Genomic DNA, 13,272 nt, shown 5'->3' on the forward strand with positions numbered 1-13,272 from the left:
CATTAGATTGCTTTTTAATTGGACATTAAATCTGCCTGCTTCCAAAACAGTGGCGCTTGTTATACAATTTCTCCGCCTGAAGTATTGCAAGCGCATCAGCCAAATAATAATCTGTTAAAATATGTGAATGCTATTATCTGAGAATAAAATTCAATAACTAACACAAAGATCCACCTTTATGGCATGGCCTTTGGTCATAGTTATATAAAACTCTCTTGTACATTTTTTTAAAAAGTAATGTACTCCACCATTTTATTAAAATACAGAATCTCGTATGGAGGAATGAAATTGTACAGAATCAAGTATGATGATCTGTGTTTTATTCTTCAAAACACTGTTTCTCAATCTTGGCAGCTTGACAATGTGTTGACTTCAACTCCCAGAATTCCTTAGCAAGGGGCTGGCTAGGGAGTTCTGGGAACTGAAGTCTACACATCTTAAATTTGACAAGGCTGAGAAACACTACTTTAAATGATTCGCTTTGGTCTACATCAGCGTTTCTCAACCTTTGTGTGACGGCGACCCCCGTCACACAGACGCACCGCGCATGCGCGACGTTGCCCCCATGCACGGCGCGCATACGCAGAGGTGCCCCCATGCACAGCGCGCATGCGTGTGGGGCACCCCCATGTGCGGCGCGCATGCACGGCGCGCCCCCTGAGGGGGGGAAATGGCGGATCGCGTTGTTTGGCGACCCCCGTAAAATGGTCGTTCGACCCCAAATGGGATCGCGACACATAGGTTGAGAACCGCTGGTCTACGTGCTCTCCATGGTCTATATCAGGGGTGTCAAACTCAATTTCATTGAGGGCGGCATCAGCATTGTGGTTGCCCTCAGGGGGCCGGGTGGGTGTGGCCAGGGTGGGTGCAGCCTACTGGGTGAGTGTGGATGGAGTAGGTGTGGCCTACTGGGTGGGCTTGGCCAGCTCTACATCATTCGCGTCAAGGGTGCCTGTGGGGGCCTGGGCAGGAGTGGGACAGATCTGAGGGTCTCTGGCAGAAGGGGAGGGGGGGACCGGGGCAGAGTCTATCAAGCCGGATATGTGAAGTAGGCGAGGGCCATTTGCTGGCCACTTCCAGGCGATGGTGCATTTCTTCATTCCTCACAAAGGGTGACACCTCCCCAGCATGCCCCCCAGGGGACGGGGCCGATGCGGCAGGGACTGGTTCCTCGCTGTTTCCAGATGGCCTTCTGGAGCTAAGACTGAATGCGTTTCAGCATAGATGGCCACCACAAAATTATACATTGGCTCCCGGCCGGCCTGGGTCAGGGCCAAGGCAGTGGGGGCTATTCCCTCACTGTTTCCAGGATGGCTTCGCGGGCCACATGAAACCACTTCGCGGGCCTTGTGTTTGACATGTCTGGTCTATATTAACAGATGTCAAGGGCAAAAACAATAGCTGCTAAACTGAAGCTTTTATAATGTGTTTTTTCTCAGTTCACACACACCTGTTTTTTAGTGAGTACAAATAGATAAATTAAGGGCTCATTATCCTACGGTGAATTTGGTACAACGCTGAGGGAAAGGTGTAATCTTTGGATCTACTTTGTAAGGAATTCTTTGTCTGAAAACTAATTATCTTTTCTAATCCATAACAAATTAGCCTCCAAATAAAACATCATGCATAGGGACATTGGTGACATAATTGGAACATCAGAGTCTGGAGAAGCCTTCACCAACCTGGCGCCCTCCAGAGTTTAGAAAGATGGGGATGGTAGTCCAATTCATCTGGAGAACATCCGACTGGATATTCTTCATAGCAGTCATCTCTTTGGGGCGCTAAACATCCCTGCTGCACTGAAATTCCCATCACTCCTTGTCTCTTGTGATAATCTAAGGGCTTTGGTACAAGATAGTAACATCTTCTACACTTGTCAAAAAAAAGAAAGAACCCCACAAGTCCTAGCTTGATCTGGGTCCATTTCAGGTGACAACAAAATATGATAAAGCCCAATTTGATCCAAAGTGAATCAACAGTGTTGGGCTCTCTCATATCAACCAGTGTTTTTGGAGACAAACAAAGTAGCCTTTTTTATTAGCCCAGTGCTCTTCTGCTTGGTTAGACCTCAGTTCTCCTCTCTATGCAGCTGGCCTAGGGAAAGAGAAGAGGGGGCTAAGATATTTGGGGTACCTGGTGATGTTGACAGATTTTATCTTCCTGGGCTCCAAGATCACCGCAGATGGGGACGGCAGCCAGGAAATTAAAAGACGCTTGCTCCTGGGGAGGAAAGCTATAGCAAATCTAGACAGCAGTCTAAAAAGCAGAGACATCACCCTGCCAATAAAAGTATGTATAGTCAAGGCCATGGTTTTCCCAGTTGCAATGTATGGCTGTGAAAGTTGGATCATAAGAAAGGATGAACGCCAAAGAATTAAGGCCTTTGAACTATGGTGCTGGAGAAGACTCCTGCAAGTCGCCTGGACTGCAAGGCGATCCAACCAGTCAGTCCTAGAGGAGATCAACCCCGACTGCTCTTTAGAAGGCCAGATCCTGAAGTTGAAACTCAGATACTTTGGCCACCTAATGAGAAGGAAGGACTCATTGGAGAAGAGCCTAATGCTGGGAAAGATGGAGGGCAAGAGAAGAAGGGGATGACAGAGAGCGAGGTGGCTGGATGGAGTCACTGAAGCAGGAGGCGTGAGCTTAAATGGACTCCAGAAGATGGTAGAGAACAGGAAGACCTGGAGGAATATTGTCCATGGGGTCGCGATGGGTCGGACACGACTTCGCAACTAACAACAACAACAAATGATGTTGGTTGAGAATTGGCTGCTGAGGTGGTCCAAAAGGACTTGAAAGGGGGGAGGTCTCATGGGGAGGGGAGGGGTGAAGATTCCTAGCTGAAGCATAACCCAAGTTTAAACCCACCTTCAGCTGTCCATGTTAAGAGGTCTTGGGTCAATCCATCTTTCTCAGCATAGCCTACCCTACAGGGTAGTTCTGGTAGGAAAAATGAAACAGTGTTCTGTCTAATGACTTGAGCTTCTGTAGGAAAATGGATCTCTAAGGCTAAAAGCAAGCAAATTAATTGGGCAATAGAGAAAAACTCCAAAGAAAATATTTTGATTTGTTTTTCTTTTGGTGTTCAAGCTTACTGTACTTTCCCCCCTCCAGCCCACTCTGGCGCTCTTATCTAATTCTCCTCCTTTATCTTCTTGGGCTGAACTCTGCTTGAATACATGCTGCAAATATGAGTCTTTATTTCTTCCCCTTTGGTCTCCTCATCCACAGCCATAAATTATTGTGCTCCTCTACTTTTTCTTTAATAGATCATTTCCTCTTTGGCTCCTCCGAAGGTTACGCCTTACAGTAAGTCTAAAAGTAAATCACCAGTTAGTGATTAACTCATGAGGATTTTCTTCTTCCCAGCAGAAATCTTCTCTGTAATATTCAGTTTCAATTCATATTTTTTTTAGTGTGGGCTGAGACTGCTGATGCAGCGAAGAATTGCAGGGAATGGCTTTGGGGCAAAAACTGAGAGGTGCACTGAAGATCAGTTGCCTTTCCTTCAGTGTCATTTCACCGTTCATTCGTCTTTCCATGCTTCTCACCAGGTAACTGGTGAAATAATAATAATAAAGTTGGAAGGGACCTTGGAGGTGATCTAGTCCAACCCCCTGTTCAGGCAGGAAACCCTATACCATTTCAGACAAATGGCTCTCCAGTCTCTTCATAAAAACTTCTAGTGTTGGAGCATTCACCGCTTCTGGAGGAAGGTTGTTCCACTGATTAATTGTTCTCACTATCAGGAAGTTTCTCCTTAGTTCTAGGTTGCTTCTCTCCTTGATTAGTTTCCATCCGTTGCTTCTTGTCTTGCCTTTGGATGCTTTGGAAAATAGCTTGACTCCCTCTTCTTTATGGCAGCCCCTGAGATATTGGAATACTGCTATCCTGTCCCCCCCATCCTTCCCTTCGTTAAACTAGACATACCCAATTCCAGCAGCCGTTCCTTATATGCTTTAGCCTCCAGTCCCCTGATCATCTTCGTTGCTCTTCTCTGTACTCTTTCTAGAGTCTCAACATCTTTTTTACATCGTGGTAACCAAAACTGGATGCAGTATTCCAAGTGTGGCCTTACCAAGGCCTTGTAAAGTGGTATTAACACTTCACGTGATCTTGATTCTATCCCTCTGTTAATGCAGCCCAGCACTGTGTTGGCTTTTTTGGCAGCTGCAGCACACACGGCTGGCTCCTATTTAAGGGATTGTCCACTAGGACTCCGAGGTCCCTCTCACAGTTACTATTATTGAGCAAGGTACCCCCTATATTATCCCTGTGCATTTGGTTTTTCTTGCCTAAATGTAGACCAGACTATGAAACCAATGCCATATAGATCAGAATTACTTCAGTAGACTAATAGGCCAGCTATAGTGACAGAACCTTGCAAGTCTGAAAGATGCTTGCTCTACCTCCCTTTATCCTCAGGTGACCTAAGGAGGGATTTTTTTTTCCTCACGTGCCTTTCTTGGCCTGGGCCCAAGCCCCTCTTAGCTGACCATGGCCTTAGTAGCAAGTCCTCCTCCTGTCTTCAAGGCAGTTCTCGATGCCCTCTACATCAGACATGTCAAACACAAGGCCCGGGGGCTGGATGCGGCCCGCAAAGTGGTTTCATGTGGCCCGCCAAGCCATCCTGGAAAAAACGGCCCCCGCTGCCTTGGCCCTGGCCCAGGCCGGCCGGGAGCCAATGTACAATTTTGTGGTGGCCATCTATGCTGAAACGCATTCAGTCTTAGCTCCACAAGGCCGTCTAGAAACAGCGAGGAACCAGCCCCTGCCGTGTCGGCCCCCCCCCTGGGTGCATGCTGGGGAGGGGTCACCCTTTGTGGATGAATGAAGAAATGCACCATCGCCTGGAAGTGGCCAGCAAATGGCCCTCACCTACTTCACATATCCATCTTGATGGGCTCTGCCCCGATCCCACCCCCTTCTGCCAGGGACCCTCAGATCTGTCCCACTCCTGCCCAGGCCCCCACAGGCACCCTTGACGCGAATGATGTAGATCTGGCCACGCCCACTCAGTAGGCCACACCCACTCCATCCACACCCACCCAGTAGGCTACACTCACCCTGGCCACACACACCTGCCCCCCCCCCGAGGGCAACCGCAATGCTGATGCGGCCCTCAATGAAATTGAGTTTGACACCACTGCCCTACATTAAGACTATACACAAACTATTCTTGAACTATACTGTATACTCTTCTGTTCCATAAATGGCCAAAACTTTTGTTAGGATCAACCGCAATACCAAAAACATTGGGCAAGTTTTCAGGGTCTGCAAAATTTCTTCCCTAGATGAAATGCTACCAAAAAGCAGAGTCGGAGAAGGTGAAATACAAATGTGGCAAATCATGAGTTTTATGGCACATAAAATGTAGAGTCATCTAGAACAGTGTTTCCCAAAATTGACAATTTTAAGGCATGAGGACTTCAACTCCCAGAATTCCACAGCCAGCAACGCTGGCTGTGGAATTCTGGGAGTTGAAGTCCACATGCCTTAAAATTGTCAAGTTTGGGAAACACTGATCTAGAAGAGGCATGCTGGCTGAGGAATTCTGGGAGTTGAAGTCCACAAGTCATAAAAGGGCCAAGTTTGAAGACCCCTGATCTAGAAGAAGATCATTTACCCTTGTAGATCCCTTGCAAACCAGGAGAGATCAGGCTTAACTGATCCATTCGTGGCCTGATATATCTATTTCCCTACAGTTCACCTCTGTCTCTGCACTTCACTGCACTGTATTCGATATTAAAAAATAAATAAATAGAGCCATCCAGTCCAATTTCAAACCCGCAGGTATACTTTGCTTTTTTTTATTTAGGAGAATGCTGCTTCTAATTATTAGTTTGTTTCTAAATATAATTCAGTACATTAATTTCCTATCTCTCACAGTAGGTGGCATCACTTAACTAACATTGGGTGGCCTCAAGAAAACGAAGAAGGATTGGATTGAGTTAACATTGGCGCATGCACATCTTTCTTGAGAAAAATCTAGCGTGCCTCAACCTCTCCTCCCTACTAATGAATGGGGCTTGATGCAAATGCGCCAACGGAGTGTTTATCAACCTTAGAAACATTAAAATGGTGGGTAGGGGAGAGAGGGTCGATAAATACTGCTTTAATGAAACTATGCCTTCAATAAGATAGAAGTGGGCAGCTCACTTACTGAGCTTCCATTCAATTCCTTCCTCCTTCATCATTTCCCCAACTTGCCTCTTTCCATCCTTGATGTAGGAGATCTGTCCAGGCTGAGCCCAAGGGAGGGGTCAAGCACATCATCAGTCTTGAGTCCCTTCACACCCACAAGAGATCTAAGTCCTGCCCACCTTGAATTGCGTGGCCAATGGAATTCTTTGGCCAACTCCCTTTGACCATCAGTAGTTCAGATTCTTATAGAGCAGACACGTCAAACACAAGGCCCCGGGGGCCAGATGCGGCCCGCAAAGTGGTTTCATGTGGCCCACGAAGCCATCCTGGAAACAGTAAGGGAATGGCCCCCGCTGCCTTGGCCCTGGCCCAGGCTGGCCGGAAGCCAATGTACAATTTTGTGGTGGCCATCTAGGCTGAAACGCATTCAGTCTTAGCTCCACAAGGCTGTCTAGAAACAGCGAGGAACCAGCCCCTGCTGTGTCGGCCCCGCCCCCTGGGTGCATGCTGGGGAGGGGTCACCCTTTGTGAGGAATGAAGACATGGACCATTGCCTGGAAGTGGCCAGCAAATGGCCCTCGCCTACTTCACATATCCGGCTTGATGGGCTCTGCCCTGGTCCCACCCCTTTCTGCCAGAGACCCTCAGATCTGTCCCACTCCTGCCCAGGCCCCCACAGGCACTCTTGACACGAATGATGTAGAGCTGGCCATGCCCACCCAGTAGGCCACACCCACTCCATCTATGCCCACCCAGTAGGCCGTACCCATCCTAGCCACATACACACACCCCGAGGGCAACCGCAATGCTGATGCGGCCCTCAATGAAATTGAGTTTGACATCCCTGTTATAGAGAGCTTTAGCATACAGTAATCCTAGATAAGTAGATAGCTAAGACAGCTAGACAGACAGTCAGTCAGTCAGACAGACAGACAGACAGATTCATCTGAACTGCCTGGACCACTGATTTCCTACGCTTGATACTTTTGAGGTTGAGATTGGTCTTCTGCTCTCCACCACCTTTCCCCTGGGGCTATATCATTTCTTACATTGTATTGGTTGGGGGCTGGCGTGGCCTTTTTGGGAATCTTCCTGGCAAATGGTGGATGAAACATGCTAGAGTACCCCAAGCTGAAGTCTTTCTTGGAATGCAGAGTAGGTGGGATGTCATAGGCATTTGAAGCAGGATAGTTGGGAATTCTCTGGTGAGCGATCCGGACATCCTGCAAAGGTTGGAATAAAATGAAGCTGAAGAATGTTTAGGTATACCATTGGGTCAGCTTTATCACCACCCCTACCCCCAAAAGTCCATTTAAGGAGACCTTGATGCACTCTGAGTTTGGCTGTTTGTTTGCAGACATTCCTTACCCAACTGTTGATGTTACCTAGTCAGGTAATGAAATGTCTGCAATCAAACAACCACATTCAGAAAGCACCATGGACGAGGGGGGAATGATAGCAGTGTTCCAATATCTCGGGGGCTACCACAAAGAAGAGGGAGTCAAGCTATTCTCCAAGGCGCCTGAAGGCAGGACAAGAAGCAACTGATGGAAACTGAGCAAGGAGAAAAGCAACCTAGAACTAAGGAGAAACTTCCTGACAGTTAGAACAATTAACCAGTGGAACAACCTGCCTCCAGAAGCGGTGAATGCTCCAACACTGGAATTTTTTTAAGAAGAGACTGGACAGCCATTTGTCTGAAATGGTGTAGGGTTCCTGCCTGAGCAGGGGGTTGGACTCAATGATCTCCAAGGTCCCTTCCAACTGTATTATTATTATTATTATTATTATTATTATTATTATTATTATTATTATTATTATTATTATTATTATTTCCGATTTTTTTACATTTCCAGTTAAATCAGGGAAAGGCAATCATTTCATGACAGTACTGCATTCTATGTATTTCACTAAGAAATTTGGGAGATGTGGTGCCGAAAGTTGTGTTGTAGGAGTATCATATTTCCTTTTGATTCCCCACTCACGTCTTTATGATGAGATTGCTATCTCAACAAGAATTTCCATTCCAATGTGAATCCTGTTCAGCTCCTCCCTGGAGTGGTAACATCACTGCAAGCTGATTTATTGCATCATATCCACATCACAACTCTTTCTTGGACAGTGTGATGACAGCTGCTATTTAGCTGCCACACCAGTGACAGTTTTGGACAAATTGTCTCTGTGATGACGTAAATATAAGCTCTCACCACATTAATCAGGATTAAAATATATCGTGTGATTAAAATCGTCTCAAAATTCAACAAGCTAGTATACCAAGTTGGTTAAGAATATGAACTGCAAAAGACGAGTCTGGCTTAAATGTCAGCTCAGATATATTACAGAATTTACCAGACTGGCCTATTTCATAGGGCGGTTGTAAACCTTGTTGAGATAATCTGATTATGTACCATCAAGTCATTTTTGATTACTAGCAAACACATATTATTCATTACTAGCTGTGCCCAGCCATGCGTTGCTGTGGCTCAGTCTGGTTAAATGGAAAAGAAAGAAAAGAGAAAGCGCACGTTTGTAATATGTTTAATTTCGCAAGGCTTGTTCCATTGTCTGTGCAGATATAGAGATTGTCTGAAATCGTACCGTGTGTTGCTTTTACCTCCAACAGATGGCACTGTTTTTTCAAAAAAAGTATGTTTTTACCTGTCACAGGTGTGACATCTATATAATATAGGTATATAAAAACACGCACGTATTCAAATGCAACGTTGTTTCAAAATTTCAAAGCAATCAGTGAAGAACTTTCGGAGATTTAAGATTTTGAACAAACGAACATTTAGATTTTTATTTATATAGATTGTTTGGGAAGGGCAAAATAAAATCAGGATAGAGAGTACAAATAGGCCTTAACTTTCAAGCATTCATTTAGCGATCATTCCAAGTTACAACAGCACTGAAAAAAGTGACTTGTGACCATTTTTTACACTTACAACCATGGTAGCGTCCCCACGGTCACGTGATCAAAATTCAGGCACTTGGCATCTCACGTGAAATTTACAATGGTTATAATAATAATAATAATAAAGTTGGAAGGGACCTTGGAAGTCATCTAGTCCAACCCCCTGCTGAGGCAGGAAACCCTGCACCATTTCAGACAAATGGCTGTCCAGTCTCTTCTTAAAAACTTCCAGTGTTGGAGCATTCACCGCTTCTAGAGGCAGGTTGTTCCACTGATCAATTGTTCTCACTGTTAGGAAGTTTCTCCTTAGTTCTAGGTTGCTTCTCTCCTTGACTAGTTTCCACCCGTTGCTTCTTGTCCTGCCTTCAGGTGCTTTGGAAAATAGCTTGACTGCCTCTTCTTTGGGGCAGCCCCTGAGATACTGGAAGACTGCTATCATGTCCCCCCTCGGCCTTCTCTTCATTAAACTAGACATACCCAATTCCAGCAGCCGTTCCTTATACGTTTTAGCCTCCAGTCCCCTAATCATCTTTGTTGCTCTTCTCTGTACTATTTCTAGAGTCTCAACATCTTTTTTACATCGTGGTGACCAAAACTGGATGCAGTATTTCAAGTGTGGCCTTACCAAGGCATTGTAAAGTGATATTAATACTTTACGTGATCTTGATTCTATCCCTCTGATAATGCAGCCCAGCACTGTGTTGGCCTTTTTGGCAGCTGCAGCACACACGGCTGGCTCATATTTAAGTGATTGTCCACTAGGACTCCAAGATCCCTCTCAGTTACTACTATTGAGCAAGGTACCCCCTATACTATACCTGTGCATTTGGTTTTTCTTGCCTAAATGTAGAACCTTACTTTTTTTGCTGTGTAGCTGGTTGCTGTGTCCTGGAGTCATGTGATCACCCTTTGTGACCAAAGTCAATGGGGAAGTCAGATTCACTTAACAACTGTGTTACTAACTAAGCTGCAGTGATTTGCTTAACAACTGTGGTAAGAAAGGATGTATAATGGGGCAACATTCAATTATCAAATTGAATTATTACTTAGCAAAAGAAATTTTAGGCTCAATTGTGGTAATAAGTCAAGGATTACCTGTATTGAATTTTGGCATTGGGGAAAATTTCTGAAAATAACATGGACTGCCAAGAAAATGAACAAATGGATCATCAAACAATTCAACCCAAAATTGTCATTTAGGGAACAAAGGACAAGGCTTGAACGACTGTACTGTTGACACATTATGGCAGTAGTGCAGTGGTTCTCAACCTTTTTAATGCCGCGACCCCCAACCGGTTGTAAGTCGAGGACTAAACCGGTCGTAAGTCGAGGACTAAACCGGTTGTAAGTCGAGGACTACCCAACCGGTTGTAAGTCGGGGACTTTCCCTGCCTGGGAGCACCGCACATGCATGTTGCTGCCCCCTGCGCCGGCCGAGGCATAGCTGGCAAGCGGCAGAGACGGAGTAGGCCAACCACCGGCTGGGCCACCAGCTGGCCCAGCCCAAGGGAGGTAAGGCACCCGCCAGAAAAGGGAAAAAAATGGCGGACAGCCTTGCTTGAAGACTCCCGTGAAATGGTCGATCGACCCCAAATGGGGTCGCGACCTATAGGTTGAGAACCGCTGCAGTAGTGGCAAATCTATGGCACGAGTGCCAGAGGGGACACTCAGAGCCCTCTCTGTGGGCACTCACGCCGTCGCCCCAGACCCACCTTCCCCCGTGGTCCCCTCCTCACCAGCATCCCCCCCCCAGAGGAGAGTCTTCCCCGAGCACAGCCGGCGCGGAGCAGCACAGCCAAGGACATGACAGCCAGGCAGCAGGGACAAGACTCCGCCCTTGTGCCCCATTGCGGGCAGATGATGCTGCAGGGTGCGGGCAGAGGGCATGGCCGCCATTGCGCTGCTGGGCAATGGAGGCAGTGGGTGGCCCTGTGGGTGGGCGGGGCCGGACTTTGAGTGGAGCGTGGGCAGAGCGGGAGTGGAGCGTGGGCAGGCGGGGCCGGTTTTGGGGCATTCAGTCTCTAAAAGGTTTGCCATCACTGTATTATGGGAAGACCTATTGTAGCTTTCTGGAGAAAACTCTAATGCTGGGAGAGGTGGAAGGAAGGAGAAGCAATGTGGATGGACTCAGCTATAATGGGAACAGTGGAAAAGTGGGAGAACCAAGAGTTGGACACAGATACTCCTGGAAAAGAGCCATCTGCGTGGTTGCTAGAAGTTGACACAAACTTGCTGGCACATAATCAAGAAATCTCTCAGCCTGCACTTTTCTACTGAATTATTTGATGATCCATTTGTTCATTTCAGGTCTCCAGATTCTGACATTATTAAAAGCATAATTTGGAAATATGTCTGATGCAGAAGAGAATGGAGCAGAACTCTGCTGCTTTTTAAAAGTATATTTATAAGGCAGTTTTGCAAAGATATATTGGAATATTTCCACTTGGTAGGATAAAAGGGTGTGGTAGCCACTCAACACCAGCAATTGTGCTCCAGAATCATGCATGTTTAGTCTTATGAATAGTACCAAGCTGTAGTTTGTTCAACCATGGTTTAGTGAATAAATCAATATTGGTAGGCTTCACTATAATGTAACCTCTGGTTTATAAATGGCTGACTTCCTCTAGCTTGTAAACCATGCAGAATCACTTAAGACAGTAAGATGGGGGTGTTTATAAGTTTGATTAACAAATGAATACTTGCAAAACTAAAAAAGCCGCATCCATAACCAAACGTGCAAATCCAGTTTTGGATAAGCAAGAACACATATTTCAGGGTTAAGGTTAAGATCGGGGTTAGAAAAAGTTGATTCCACTACATTTAGAAGGAATTTCTTTTGTAAATTACTTTTAACAGTGAAAGCCAAGTTGAAGTGATTGCACCTTTTATCTCTCTGTCACAGAGAGTTAATACAGTGCTTTTAAAGAGCAGGAAAATAAAAGTATGAGCTAGAAAGTGCGATAGTGTGACCTTATTTCTGTTATTTTCTCCTCTGCACATAAATGATTTCCATAAACTATTTTCCTTACCAAGGAAGGGAAAAAACAGGTTCCTTTCCGAGACTGGGAGACATCGTTGAGAAGCAGAGATTGGTGGGTGATATTATAAAGTCCAGGTCCTGGATTTTCATTCTGGAAGAAACACAAAAGTCATTGGGAAGATGTCACATTGATCGGCCTGCCAATATTCGGGAAATGGGCCTGATCAATGTGTGCTTCAAATAGCTATTAACAGAAGAAACAATGAGGGGTTCCCAGGATGTGGTAATATATTTTATTTCTTAATAATTAGATGTCATTAAATTGTCTTGCCTGATGTAAAAAAAAGGGTTCGCTACATGTGCTCCAAAGTCCACTAGTAAGCCATTAAAATCCTACAGGTGTCTTTTGGTCCAAATAAGGGCCAAAATCTTCAAGGATCATTGAATCTCAGGAAGATTTAGTCTTCTCTCTCCCAAGCTCACTGTCATGATTCCGAACGATGAAACTCTTCAAAGAACTTTGAGGCATTGTTTACCTTAAGGAATCTTTAATTGAGCAACATAGCTTCGGCACGTACATAGGCAAAGCCAAAATCTGAATTCTCCTCCCCTAAACACATAGTATCCAAGCATAATTCACTCCTCCCTTTAACAGTCATTAATCACATTCTCCAATTAGTTTGAAGTGCGAACTTTCCCTCCAATTCCAACTAGCCATTTCTTATCTTCTCTTATTTCAAACAACCTTGAAGAATACTCTACTGAGATATTGTTATGTCTTAACTAATCCCCATGCACATTCTTCCCCCTCCCTTCCAGCACCATCTAATTCTAAAAGTAATACACAGGTTAAAGAGAAAATGGCTGCATCTTCATATATTGTCAAAGCAAGAACACCCGATGTTAGCAGCGTTGACACTCACTAGATTTCACCTGGGAACACCAAACTCTTGTGAGATGTAGTGATCCTGTAAGACTTTGGCCATTACAATTAAAAAACAAACAAACCAACCCTTTTTACAGTAATTTCTTTTTGGGATCCCATCTATGCCGTCTGCTCTCAGGTGCCATTTTGCCAGCAATGAGCTGATCTGCAGACTGAAAAATAAAGACTATTTTTAATGACAGTACCAATTGGTGACCTTAGATCAAAATAGGCATTTTTGTTTTTGCTCTTCTGTAAAAAAAAATAATAATAATAACAGGGGCTGGTTTTGCTACTTAAGCACAT

At 45.2% G+C, this 13,272-nt stretch overlaps 1 protein-coding gene across 12 annotated transcripts in view; it reads right to left on the minus strand.

Annotated features, from left to right (window-relative positions):
• STPG1 (sperm tail PG-rich repeat containing 1) overlaps positions 1 to 13,272 on the minus strand; it is a 47,715-nt gene that overhangs the window by 19,123 nt on the left and 15,320 nt on the right. For 9 of the 12 annotated variants that reach the window (XM_039362994.1, XM_039362991.1, XM_039362998.1 and 6 more), the window contains 2 exons: positions 12,091 to 12,192; positions 7,197 to 7,370 (listed from right to left, as the gene is read on the minus strand). In XM_039362994.1, coding sequence (XP_039218928.1) covers positions 7,197 to 7,370; positions 12,091 to 12,192 — 276 coding nt within the window. Of the gene's footprint in view, positions 1 to 7,196; positions 7,371 to 12,090; positions 12,193 to 13,053; positions 13,140 to 13,272 lie in introns of all 12 variants that reach the window. The other 3 variants (XM_039363000.1, XM_039362999.1, XM_039363001.1) reach the window with 1 other exon arrangement.

This window comes from Crotalus tigris, unplaced genomic scaffold, assembly GCF_016545835.1.
Source record: "Crotalus tigris isolate CLP2741 ecotype Arizona unplaced genomic scaffold, ASM1654583v1 scf7180000019504.1669754, whole genome shotgun sequence".
In the NCBI taxonomy this organism is placed as follows: Eukaryota; Metazoa; Chordata; class Lepidosauria; order Squamata; family Viperidae; genus Crotalus; species Crotalus tigris.